We start from the raw sequence: 13,420 nt of genomic DNA, 5'->3' as shown, positions 1-13,420 counted from the left end.
GGCGGCTGACGGTGGTGCGGCCTGAGGTAGGTGGAGTCACCCCAGACCTGGACGGGAGCCTGGCGGGGTCAGCCCCTGACGAGCTGCCTGGCGCATGGCTGTGTGGGGCTTAGGGGGCCGCCTGGGCCTGCTCGGGGGTGTCGGCGCCGGTAGACTACTATGTCCCCGTTTCCAGAGCCACCGCCCCCAGGGCGTGAAAGACGGGGACGGGTGAGTGCCTGCTGGGCTGGCAGCTCGGCTACCTGCTGTGAATGGTGGTCGCTGTGGTGACGTCACACCGCTATGAGATCACCGCCGCAGCCGGTGACGTCCTCTCTTAGGCCTAAGCGGTCACGTGGCCACGCGGGCACCGTAGAAGCCAGAGACCGAGATTTCTTTGCACAGGGCCGAAGGCAGCCCAGCTCTCAGGCGTCCAGGCAGGGCCTATCCCACAGGGGGGCCAGGAGGGCCATCGTGCCAGGCCTTGCAGTCACGTGGGGCCTCAGTTCAGATTTTGACCTATGTCCGCGGCGGTTTCTCCTTTAAGACACAGAGATACACCGACTCGCTCTGAAGATGGCTGTCATCATATACCTTTAAATTTGCAGCTCATCGCTGGACCTCAGAACCTGAAGCGTACCATGCATTAATAATGGATCGATATAGTTCATAGATCCAGTAACGGAATGTTTTGAACAACATTCCAAGTTTCAGTGTTGAAGCCTGTATTAAAGGCTTTATGTGGCAATTTGAAAATGCCAGAATTTGACTCTGTTTTAGCAATTATTCATTTTTGAGTGTACCTGAAGCTTCACAGAATGTTAGTGGCCCAGATGGCTTTCTCCCAGAAGCCAGCACTTGCGGAATAGAAAAGAGTTTGGATGGGTGGAAGTAAGAGTTCGGCGGAAGTAAGGTAGTCTTGGGCATGAATCCCAGCCTTTTGTGTTCCTGGGTGACCTGGGAAGGCAAGGCCTTCAGTTTTCTGAGTTTTCTCCACGTGAAATGAAGGGTGTAGGTAGCTCCTACCTTTGGGGCTGTGGAAAGATTCCCCGGATGATTCCAGGAGATAATGCCAGGAATCCAACACAATGGAGAGACTATGGAAAGTGATCAGTAAACTCCGTGAATATTTATTGAGCATGAGCTACTCTGCAGTTATGGATATGGGCAAGACACAGAACCCACCCACAAAGGGTAGAACTAGGAAGAAAGAGGGGAATGGTGTCAGCAAAGGAGGGTTAAATTCTGCCTTTGAGGCTACAAGCAGCAAGATGAGACCTGCTGAGGGTGGTGTCACACTGGGTAAGCCATTCCCACTCATTCCACTGTCTTGATGTCTATTTCTCCTCAGGCCTCAGTCTTCCTTGAAGACACCCAAGATCCCCAAGATATACACCAAAACAGGAGACAAAGGTAGGAGCAAGTGAAACATGCAACAACAACAACAAAAAAGTCAGCTTCATCTTAAAGTTTTGTTGGGGCGCCTGGATAGCTCAGTCATTAAGCGTCTGCCTTCAGCTCAGGTCGTGGTCCCAGGGTCCTGGGATTGAGCCCTGTAATAGGCTCCCTGCTCAAAAGGAAGCCTGCTTCTCCCTCTCCCACTCCCCCTGCTTCAGTTCCCTCTCTCGCTGTGTCTCTCTCTGTCAAATAAATAAAATCTTAAAAAAAAAGTTTTGCCTAATTGTTCCCAGTCCTTAAAAATTATGTAATGGATCTCAATAAATATTAATGTTCTGTGAAATGAAGGATGCCTAAGATCTATATAAAATATATATATATATTATGTATATATATATATATATATAAAATATATATATATTTTAAAGATTTATTTGAGAGAGAGAGAGAACACATGCACGAGTGGGAGGGAGGGGTAGAGGGAGATGGAGAGAGAATCTGAAGCAGACTCTCTGCCCTGAGCACAAAGCCCAGTGCTGGGCTCAGTTGTACAACCCTGGGATCATGACCTGAGCCAGGTGCTTAACTGATAGAGCCACCCAAGCGCCCTACATGCCTAAGATAATGCCTAAGATATATAAGTGATAAAAGCCAGTTGCAGAACAATCCAAGTAATTGAAATCCACTTGGATAAAACTGTGTTGTGTGTGTATGTATGTATGTGTTCAGATAGGCATGGAATAGTCTGAAAGCTTACACCTGGGAGAGGGATTGAGTTTTGAGAGGGAACGAACAGAAGGGTTTTCATCGTTTGTGGTACATACTTCTATCCTGTTACTGTTTGTAATGAGCGGATATTACTTTGATTATTTAAACAATACCAGAACAGGACGCTTGGGTGGCTCAGTTGGTTAAGCGTCTGCCTTCGGCTCAGGTCATGATCCCAGAGTCCTGGGATCGAGTCCCGAATCGGGCTCCCTGCTCATCGGGCAGCCTGTTCTTCTGCCTGCTGCTCCCCTCTCTCTGTGACAAATAAAATCTTTTTTAAAAAAATAAAATAAACAGTGGCACCTGGGTGGCTCAGTGAGTTAAAGCCTCTGCCTTCGGCTCAGGTCATGATCTCAGTGTCCTGGGATTGAGTCCCACATCGGGCTCTCTGCTCAGCAGGGAGCCTGCTTCCCTCTGTCTCTCCCTGCCTGTCTCTCTGTCTACTTGGGATCTCTGTCAAATAAATAAATAAAATCTTTGGGGGCGCCTGGGTGGCTAGTTAAAGCCTCTGCCTTCGGCTCAGGTCATGATCTCAGGGTCCTGGGATCAAGCCCCACATCGGGCTCTCTGCTCAGCAGGGAGCCTGCTTCCTCCTCTCTCTCTGCCTGCCTCTCTGCCTACTTGTGATCTGTCAGATAAATAAATAAAAATCTTAAAAATAAATAAATAACAAAATAAAATCTTTGGAAAAAAAAAACAATACGGGAATGTAACATACAGAAAAAACGTGAGATGTGGAAGAACATGTCATTCTGACACGTTTTCTAAAGTTTAAAACTGTGCAGATTAGGGCGCCTGGGTGGCTCAGTGGGTTAAGCCGCTGCCTTCAGCTCAGGTCATGGTCTCAGGGTCCTGGGATCGAGTCCCGCATCGGGCTCTCTGCTCGGCAGGGAGCCTGCTTCCTCCTCTCTCTCTCTGCCTGCCTCTTTGCCTACTTGTGATCTCTCTCTGTCAAATAAATAAATAAAATCTTTAAAAAAAAAACAAAAAACTGTGCAGATTACTAGTGTATGTGTATTTTGGTGGGTCTATACTTATATAGTAAAAGTGTGAACATGTACAGGAGACACTTAATGCCACTGAACTGTACTCTTAGAAATGGTTAAAACAGTAAGTTTTGTTTTACGTATATGTTATCACAATTTAAAAAAAAAAGGGAAAGAAAATGTGCCCAGAGACAACAAGCAGAAGGTAGTGTTGATGCCCTCCAGCAGAGACCCTGAAGGACAATGTGGTCCAGTCAAGCTGGGTCATTTAGCTCCTTGCATAGCACACTGTGGGCTCAGTGAGAAGATACTGGAAAGACCTCATTGTAGGACCGGGCTTAGGGTAGGTGATTGGGGGAGAGTTCCAGGAAGTGGGGCTTTCGCTCTGGATTGGATGCTGTAGGGAGCAAGGCTAATTTTATAGTTGGGTTTCTTAAATCACTCTGAGCTAGAAGGTAGGAGAGAAAAAGAGAAGCTACAGCTATAATAGAAAGAGAAACAGCAGTCCCTCGCCTTGACCAGAAAATGGGGATGTTTGGTCATGGTTACAGTTTGGGCAGTGTTCTGGGCTCAGACATGATTAGGGAGGCTCTCGTTTGGACCTCGGTAAGATGGTGTTCATTGAACTCGTCCAAGTTCCAGCAGGAGAGCCTGCTGTGAGCGCCAGGCCTGCTCCTGACTTCAGGGAGCAAGTATGCTCTTTCTCTGTGGTTAGGGGAGAACAGGGGCAAATTGTGACCTAGGCAGAGATACAGAGGACTTCGATTTTATATGAAGTATAATTATGATATATACATAATATGTCAATCTGTGTCTCATTTCTTTAGCAGGATGGTTTGTCCATGATTTAGGGGGCTTAAAAGTGTATCAGGAAAGAAGTGAGGGTAGGGTTTACCCTTAGGAGTAGCAATAGAAACGGGGTCCGTGGGGGCTTCAGGGATCTGATCCTATTCTAGTTCTCGATGTGGTTGCTGATCACGGGTATATTCAGGCAGTGGCGATTCTTCAACACGTACACTTCATTCTTTTTAAAATTTTATGTATTTGAGAGAAAGAGAGAGCCGGGGGAGGGGCAGAGGGAGAGAGAGAATTTCAAGCAGACTCCATGCTGAGCGGGAAGCTCAACACAGGGCTCAATGCCAGAACCCCGGGATCATGACCTTAACCAAAGGCAGACTTAACCTTAACTGACTGTGCCCCCAGATATCCCCAGCTTGTACTCTTATGGTTTGAGCACTTTTCAGTGTATATGTTATACTTCAGGTGGAAAAAATTTTTTTAAAGATTTTATTTATTTATTTATTTGACAGAGAGAGAGATCACAAGTAGGCAGCGAGGCGGGCAGAGAGAGAGGGGGAAACAGGCTCCATACTGAGCAAGAGCCTGATGCGGGGCTCGATCCCAGGACCCTGAGATCATGACCTGAGCTAAAGGCAGAGGCTTAAACCACTGAGCCACCCAGGTGCCCCCCCTTCTTTTTTAAAAAAAGATTTTATCTACTTACTGGAAAATTTCTTTAAAAGGAGTATATCAAGAAAATTTTTAAAATCTTGACTTGAGTGGCTAAACATTTTTTCACAGGGTTTTCTAGCACCTTCACTGGAGAAAGGAGATCGAAAGATGACCAAGTGTTTGAAGCCGTGGGAACGACGGATGAATTAAGTTCAGCTATTGGGTAAGGCCAACGGGAATGACCTTGAGGTTGATTTTGAACTGGCGTCAGTCTGCCTAATTCACGTGAAGCTCCCAAGAGTGCTGGCTGGTCTGTCAGGCTGCCAGCCCTCAAGGAACCCGCCTCGGCCTGGTGGCGCAGGGCCTGTGTTCTGGTCCCTGAGGCTCCTGGGCTCCTTTCCCTCTGCCCTGCCTGCCCCTGTCTGAAGCTGTCTCACCTCACCCCACCCCCAGCTCCCCCACTCTTCAGGCGAGTACGAGGTGAGGTGCTCATGACAGATAACGGCAGATGCAGACGGTTGGCCAGCAGAGCAGAGAAGGCAGATGCTTTGGTCTGTGTGCGAGGGCGGCAGGGAGAGGCAGACACCAGATGATGTGGGCCGAGGGGTAGGATGGTGAGGTGCGCATCAGCGGTTTGAGTCAAGCAACTCAGCAAACCATCAGCCCCCAGTCCATGCGGGCAGGAGACCGGGGATGCCTCAGCGGTGGCTCTGCAGCATGTGAACGAGCATCTCCATGTGCCAGGCATGCCCAGCAGAGTGCCTCAGCCCCCGTGCTCCATGGAGCCCATGCTCCCAGAGCCCAGCTCTGGGGCTGGGAAGCAGACAGACACTAGAGGGACATCTGCAGGCAGTGGGGGCCTGATGCCACAAAGCTCCAAGGAGGGGCCAACGCCTGGCCTGTGTCGCAGGGACATTAGCCCCTGCTTTGTGCCAGGAGGCTAGTGCTGTGCCCAGGGCAGATGGTGTCCAGCCTACAGAGCTGTCCCACACTAGATGACAAATGACACATTTGTCTATTTAGTTCTCACTGTGAGATGGGCTACCGAGGCGCCCTGGGGGTTCTTCATTGGCCCTTTGGAGGCCGTTCACTCTTGTCTTCGCTGGTGTGCCCAGGATGTGGCCTGTATCACGTGGTAACACTGTCAGCCCCAGTCCCCTCATTCTTCAGCTTCTGGGTGGGTCCAGCCAACGGGAGGCACCAGCAGATGGGACATTAGTGGAGGCAGATGTGGGAGCATTTCTGCTCCTGCTCCCCAGTGACTCTCGCCCAGCCAGCTGCACATTGGGGTTCCAGCTCTCCTGGGGTGGTGACACCTTTGACCCTCCCTTACCCCTTCATGCCCCTGTTTTTCCTCATCTTTGCCAGCCAGTGTCAGTTTCCAGAACTGTTCCCATACTCTATTCATAGTCCCTTTGCCAGCCTTTCCTCCAGGAATCCTGCAAAGACACCACTGACTTTTCCCTGCCGGGATTCTGCCTGGTGCAGAGAGAGGGTGCAGAGTTTGGAGGGAAACAGGAGCTGGGGTCCTGGGTGCTTGGTTTCCCCGTCCCACCTGCCTTCCCAGGGAACTCCTACTCAGCCTTCAGAGTCCCACCTCTAGCACTGCTTCCTCTAGGAAGCCCTCCCTGAACCCCAGCCAAGGCCAGGTTCACAGGACTCCGGCCCTTTCCTCCAGAGCGCTGACCTCAGTTCACATGCAGTCATCTCCCTGTCCTGCTGAACAGAGCCTGTGTCCCATGCGCTCATACAGACCTGCCTGGACTGGGCCAGAGCTGGCATGGAAAATGGAAGCATTGACTGGTTGAGTAATGGGTATGAGAAAGGCATTTTGAGCAACACACACCTGCTAACCGAGTGAAAGGTTCTGACATTCTTCTTGTCAGCAAGAAAATTACCCCATGTGTTTGAGCAGTATTAGCTGGGTGACCCATCCCAGCAAACTAGCTGCCTCATGTAAGGCAGGGCCCAGGCACGTTCTGTTAGAAGCAGATTCTTTTCTTTTTCCTCATAGGTTTGCTTTGGAATTCATCACTGAGAAAGGCCACCCATTTGCTGAAGAGCTTCAGAAAGTAAGTAATACCGTCTCACCCCGCACTGGGCTATTACCCGTGCGGCCAGGCGGCCGTGACCGCACTTGCCATGTGACCATCTCTTCCTCTCTCTGCCACCTGGGGCTAATTGCTCTTTCACTGGGAGCCTTAGTTTCTCCACCTGCTAAACAGGGACACACACCATCCTCCCTCCCAGGCAGGTGGTGAGGCTAGTACTCGGGGGCAAGTGTCACGTGCAGTGGACTTGACCCAGGGCAATTCTGCCCCATCCCAGAAGACACTCAGCAACATCTATTGTTATTTTCGGTGGTTACAAGTGGAGGGGGGGCGCTCCTGGCATCCAGGCGGCAGAGACCAGGGACGCAGGTAACATCCCACAGTTCATGGGACACCCCCACACCAGAGAGTGCTCCAGGCCCGGACATCAGCAGCCTCTGGGCTGGAGAAAGCCAGGAAGGCCAGTAAGCCCTCCACCTTCGGACTTTGTGGCTGTTAGTATTTGTGTTGTCCAACTTAGGAAGCATAGAGGCCCTGGCCCCCAGACAGGCCTTCGGCAGTGGGAGGGACACACCCCCCACCCCCGAACATGCAAGACAAGGTTACAGTCTACAGGGTGAGCAGAGACTAGAAACTGCTCCTTGCAGGTCAGCCCTAAGCCCACTGTAGTCCTCCAGGCCAGGCCAGAGCCCACTTAGGCTCCTGGGAACAGACGGAGGGTAGTGAGGGGGCTGCAGAAGGATGGGAGACTTCAATTGCTGGAACATTCTATGAACAAGGCCCCTCTGTGCACTGGAGGATAGTCTGTAGCCTCACAATGGAGAAATGGTCATATCCCCATATCCCCTGTGGTCATTTCTAGATGTGCTTATCTCTGAGCAGAGTTTGCAGAGGGAAAAGTCTGGGAAGGTGGGCCATTGACATGATGAGCTGACCTGTGCTTGAGGCCCTTGTCCTCTGGATCACAGCATCAACATCACTTCCTCTGGGGCCTGGGCTCCCACCTGGCCCCTCGCGGGCACCACCAAGGTGGTGAGGTGGTATGATCCACCTGTCTCCTCACTGGCCAGGGCCCCCTGAGGGTGCAGCCTGTGACTTTTTACCCAGGAGCACTGCCTGGGCCTTGCCCTCCTCACAAAAGCACTTGAGCTGGAGGTCATTGTCCATGTTGCATGGGGATGCCGGTTGGGAATCAACTAGAGCTGGGGTCCTAGTCCCAAACCAGTGCCAGCTCCCTCCAGTCCTAGGGGCAGACGCTGTAGGAGGCCAACCCCCGGGGTAATATCGTTACCGTGCCTCCCCCTGGAAGCCCCAGAGACACCAGACTCACTCAAGTAACTCACCCAAGTGGCAGCCCAAGGAGGGTTCTGGTCCACTGCTGGGTGGGCGGCCTCTGCTCTCCTCTATCATGTCCTGCTCCTGGCAAGCTGTCACCGTGACTGTGTTCACAGAGGCCGCAGGCCCCCACCCACCCGACAGCCCCCCATGCAGCTTGAGTGGACTCTGGCTAGGCACGGGGTCCAAGATGGTGTTGCAGGTGTCCTTGGCACGGGTGCCTGTGGCTTGTTGTCATGTAGGGGCTGACCACGTTCTCCCAGATGCTCGTCCTTTGTGGTTTCGAAAGCACTGTCATGTTTGGTGTCTTGGCCCAGCTGTCCTACAGTGGAAAACCAAAGCTGTCAGTTTAGAGAAAAGGGAAAAACCTCGAGGGGCCTAGGCATGAGGGAGGTGAAGATGGGTTAAGAAGATACTTGTCACTGGGCCGTCACTGGGTGCTTGTCACTCCTCATTGGTGTGACCTGGGTATCCCCGAGGGACCCAGGGCCCTGCTCAGCAGAGTTGGCGTGCATAGGGTTCAGGCCAGCCTTGTTAATTCATCAGCCTCCAAATGCCGGCTAGCTAAGGGATCAGAGCGTCCCCGCCAGGCCCGCCCAGGGAGCACCTCTGCATGCAGAGCCCGTCATCTCTGCTTGGCCTGCTGCAAGTGGATCTTTATTCTCACCCTATGTTGCTTCCCCAGATCCAGTGCTTGCTGCAGGATGTCGGCTCTGCTCTGGCCACGCCGCACTCCTCAGCCAGGGAGGCTCACTTAAGTAATGTCTCTGTGCTCGGAGGGCCTGAGGTGGTGTGGGGGGGACTCTGTCCTGGGTGTCCCCTGGGTCCCCTGGCAGCCTGGCCCCTAGACCCCGAGAAGGAAGGACCTCCCGAGCCCATGGGAGGGGTTTGCAGAACACCTGGGCAGAAGGGACGCAGGGGTGGTTTCCTTGGTCTGGCGGGCCGTGGATGTCATGGCCGTGTCTTTCTGCTTCACCCCTCAGGACACGCCACATTCGAGGCAGGGTGCATCCTGGAGCTGGAGCAGTGGATCGACAAGTACTCCAGCCAGCTGCCCCCACTCACAGCCTTCATCCTGCCGGTAGGCACTGCGGGGTCTCACCCAGGGGGTGGCTGCCAGCCGGGCGTGTTCCTGGAGACACACAGACATTGACTGAGTCCTCTCTTTAATTTTTGCCGGTAACAGAAGCTGCCCGCCAGCCTCTCGAGTCCCCTCCAGACCCTCACAGGTCTCTCCCCCACCCCTGCAGGGCCCCTGGAAGCAGAACACTGCCCACTGGGGTACAAGGCCCTATGTATCTGCCAGCCCATCTGGCTGCTGTGGGCACACCTACCCCCCACACCGGCTTCCCCCCTCCTCCACCCCTGCCAACACACACTTTCTCCTTGCAGTCGGGAGGCAAGAGCAGCTCTGTGCTGCACTTCTGCCGGGCTGTGTGCCGCCGAGCAGAGAGACGGTAAGGGGGCCGAGGGAGAGGACGGGGCAGGTCCCAGGGCGGTTGGCTCCGTGCCTTGCAGCCGGCAGTGGACAGACCTTCGTCTGCCATTTTTGCCATACCAGGTGACCACCAGCCAGACCAAGTGTCTGTTTTCAGGGGATGTCACACCATGAGCAGGGCTGTGAGGGACGTGCCATGGGCACAGGGATGCCTTGTGAGGCAGGAGTTGAAGGCTTGGGGGGGGTGGGGAGGGGCAGTGTGTGGGGCGAGGAGATAATCGGGGCAGAGGTGACCCTGTGTGGAATGGACACAAAGGAAGCTGAGTGTCAGGGTCCAGGGCGAGAACATGCAGGGCATGGTGAGACCAGAGGCCACGGGGCCTCATCGGTGCAGAGGGGTCTGCCTCTGTCCTGAGAGCCCCAAGGAGCCATGGATGATGGGTTTTAGGCCGTGGGGTAACATGAAGGGACCCTGCCGGCTGCTGGGTAGAAAAGGGCCCAGAGGAATCCCCGTGGCTCTGGGGGGCCTAAGGGGGTAGCTCGCCACAGACCCACCAGCCACTGTGCCAACACCTCTGACGTGGAGTCAGGTGGGGGGGGGGGGTCCCCCAAGAGCTCCCAACAGCCTTTTCAGAGAAACTTTAAAAGAGCTCACAGCAAAGCCTCCATGGACACGGAGAGCAGCTGCCAGCCAGCTTTCCAGAGAAGTGGAAGGAAAGCCCCACTTGGGGAGTCGGCAGGGCTGTGCTAGGCACTTCCTGTTCCTTATTTCATTGATGCCATGTGATAACCTTGGCAGAGAGGCGTTCGCAGCCCCCAGCATATGGGAGTCAGGGAACTGGAGCTCAGAGAGGTGACGTCCTGGCCAGGGCAGTGAGCCAATTGCTCCTGAGCTGAGCTCTGTCCACAGCCTCCCATCATAAAACTTTCCTTACTCACGGAAGGTTCTTGGGGCCAAGCAGTTGGCCAGAGTGATCTCGGGTAACAGAGCTCCCAGGTAACAGAGTTCCGGCCTCAAAAGAACAAATCAATTATTTGTACAAAACTAGCCACCTCGGCAATGCTCCTAAGAGCAAAACATTGGAGAAACCCAAAGGCCCAGCAATGGGCCCCCTACAGAGGATGGGTCCTCGGTACACAGGACAAGGAGGTAGAGATGTGCCTAAGGGATGGAAAAGCCACTTGGGCAGGGGCCACAGATGGAGAGCCTCAGGTTGGGGGGAGCACCTCCCCGCAAGGGTTCTGCGGCAGAGGGGACGTGCAGGAGGGGCCTAGCAAGGGCAGATGGCAGTCCGCTGTCTGGTACATCTGCATCCGGACCGGCAAGGAACAGCTGGTGTGGGACCCAGCCCCGGGACCCCAGAGTGCACGTGACGTGGTGTTTCCTTTCCTTCCAGTGTGGTGCCCCTTGTCCAGATGGGTGAGACGGACGCTAACGTGGCCAAGTTCTTAAACAGGTACTCAGATGGAATTCGGGGCATCCCAGGCCTCCCTCTGAAAAACTAGGCCCACTGTGGCAAGTGACAATAAGGCCAGGGGCCCCACATGCTCCTTCATTCTTTTCATACCCACGGAGGGTCTGCAACGTGCTGGGTGCTGGGTCAGCCTCAGGGATGCTGCTGAGAACAAGGCAGGCACCGTCCCTGGGGAAGTGACGATTTCACTGGGAGAAGCTCTTAAAAAACTGGCAGCACAAAACATAAAAACAAAGGGACAGTGTGTAGCAAGGGGCCCACTTTCAGGTTTGAGGGACCAGGGAGCTCAGGCTGGGATCTCTCAGCCCCTCCCTGCAAGGCCCCGGGGCCATGTGAACTGAGAAGAGACAGCACAGCCATCCGAGCCCAGGACGCCCCCCCCCGCGCAGGACTCGGTGAGCTGGGCTGGCTCTGGGGAGGCTCCACCAGATTCTGTTAAAGCCTTGGCTCATGCGGTTGGGGGCCCAGGGGCCCCTGGGAGCTGTCCTGGGTGTCCAGAAAGTGACTTCACAGCCAGGGTCTGACCCCTTGCTGTGGTCACTCTTCCCACCGGGCTATGATCTGAGCAGCTCCATTCTTCCTGGGAGGTGGGTGGGCCTGAAGGGAATGAGGAAGTTTCCATTCCTCATCATGGTAGTGATCTTTGGCGAACATTATAGTCCAGAGTGTGTGGGCCGAGCCCGTTCATTCCCTCAGCAAGGAAAGCGGCACTGAGCACGTGAGATAAAAGTATGTCACTACCCTCCAGGAAGGGGGGACCCCCAGAGTAGAATCTGGTCCCAACCCCCACCCCCAGAGAGACAGTCAGGCATTGGCGGGGCGGGGGGGCGCGATCCCAGTGGGAGCGTGGGTCTGGGAAGGTTCCAGCAGGACCTGGCACGGAGCTGGCCTCAGAGTAGGATTGGGGCGGGAGAGGAGGAGGAGGGTGGGGGTCAGTGCTCAACATGGGAACAAGGAAAAGTGGGGGAACCACTGAGAGGTAGGCGGCTTCCTGAACTCACTGTGGCCATCCTAAGGGCAGGCTGGGCCTCTCCAGTTTGGGGTGTCCCAGTCCCAGCTGCTGGCAGGTGCAGAAACCAGCCATCAGGTGCATCAGCCCTATGGAGGTTGCAGGTGTGGAAGTAGCAGCCTCGTCCAGCAGCACACGCCTCAGCCCTGTCACCCGAGTCACAGAAGGGGGCCTGGAGGGCCATCCATCAAGGCCGAGTTGGCTGCGTACCCCTGTCCTGCCCAGTGTTCCTAGGGCATGATTTATATTTCCTCCTTGAAGGCTAATATGGGAAGGATCCGGTTAGCATTGATCTCTCATTTCAAATCATCCCATTGACTTCTCTGCCCCTCCAGACTCAGCGACTATCTCTTCACGTTAGCCAGATATGCAGCTATGAAAGAGGGGAATCAGGAAAAAATATACAAGAAAAATGACCCGTCGGACCAAGCCTGAGGCACGTGGAAATAACTCAAAGTGGGGAGATCTGCAGACCTCTCTTGCAGGCGAAGGGTGTGTCCTTCCTGTCCTGATTCCTGAAGATCCTGGCCGGGGTAGGGCTGCATGAGCCTCCTGCCCGCTCCCCTGGCCTCTCCCGGGTCACAGAGAACGTGGGAGTGAATGAATGGAGTATTGCTGAAAGTCAGGTCAAGTGACTGCTGCAAGGAAGAGCCACGTAGAAAAAAATAAAAGTGGGACAAGCTGGAGCCATGTGCGTGTGTGTGCCCGCTGCACGCCCAGGGCCGTGGGGATTTGGAATGGAACCAGAGGCCCTTGGAAATGGACTTGAGGTTTAGCTTGGCCACGCAGACTGTAAATGTCACGTTTCTAAAGGGGAAGGCAGAGGGGATTTGGCAGTTTGGTAGCCTCTGAGCCACCATCCCTGCCCGTGTGGGGGGAGGGGAGTTGGGGGGACAGGTCAGACCCATGAGGGGTGTGCACAGCAGGAGGGAAGCCCAGAGACCAACCACCCTCCTGGAGGAGATCCTGCCTTCCTTGGTGGGGGAGCGCTGAGGGACGAGGGGCAGAGACCTTGGTGAGAGGGAACAGCACTGCTCAGAGGAGGATTTCTTTCTTTGCTGGTCTCAGCCTCTGAGATCTGTGCCATGGCTGTACTTTATTTCTCTTGTCACCCCGCAACCGCACCCCCTGCCCCCACACGAAACAACTCTGCCAGTGCCAGCTGTGTCCTTGGGAAGGGGATACTTATGCAGGGCAAGGAGGTGGCCCCGAGAACGTGAAGACAGCACACTGCTAATGGCAGGAAATGACTCCGGAAGGGCAGGCTCTTGCGAACCTGTCAGGGCCGAGCCGCCTAGTCCGGCAGCAATCACTCACTCACTGAGCAGCCCCAGCTCAGTGCCAGCCACCAGCCCGGCTCAGGGAGCCTGGTCACACTGGTTCCTGGCCAGCAGCTCCGCGACTGCAGAGACCATCAGTCACGTGTGGACTTTGGCTCTCATTGCCACCACCATGTGCCTGCTAGTTTTGCCAAAGGAACAGGGATAGTGCATCCTGCTGGGTTGGTCCTTGGGTTCCCAGCAGGACAC

The 13,420-nt window shown here is 54.3% G+C and overlaps 1 protein-coding gene across 2 annotated transcripts; it reads left to right on the top strand.

The window, feature by feature from the left end:
- Positions 1-45: 45 nt before the first annotated feature.
- On the top strand, positions 46-12,577 carry MMAB (metabolism of cobalamin associated B). Of its 2 annotated transcripts, XM_059408645.1 has the most exons (9): positions 46-210; positions 1,331-1,392; positions 4,713-4,806; positions 6,598-6,655; positions 8,655-8,727; positions 8,953-9,050; positions 9,362-9,426; positions 10,805-10,864; positions 12,227-12,577. In XM_059408645.1, the coding sequence occupies exons 1-9, from the start codon at positions 95-97 to the stop codon at positions 12,324-12,326; spliced, it is 726 nt and encodes a 241-aa protein (XP_059264628.1). In that variant the 5' UTR covers positions 46-94; the 3' UTR covers positions 12,327-12,577. The 2 variants fall into 2 exon arrangements, with proteins under 2 accessions (XP_059264628.1, XP_059264629.1); XM_059408646.1 differs by lacking the exons at positions 8,655-8,727; positions 9,362-9,426.
- Positions 12,578-13,420: the final 843 nt, after the last annotated feature.

Source organism: Mustela nigripes, chromosome 8 (assembly GCF_022355385.1).
Source record: "Mustela nigripes isolate SB6536 chromosome 8, MUSNIG.SB6536, whole genome shotgun sequence".
Lineage (NCBI taxonomy): Eukaryota > Metazoa > Chordata > Mammalia > Carnivora > Mustelidae > Mustela > Mustela nigripes.
This window is presented reverse-complemented; position numbering and strand designations above follow the sequence as displayed.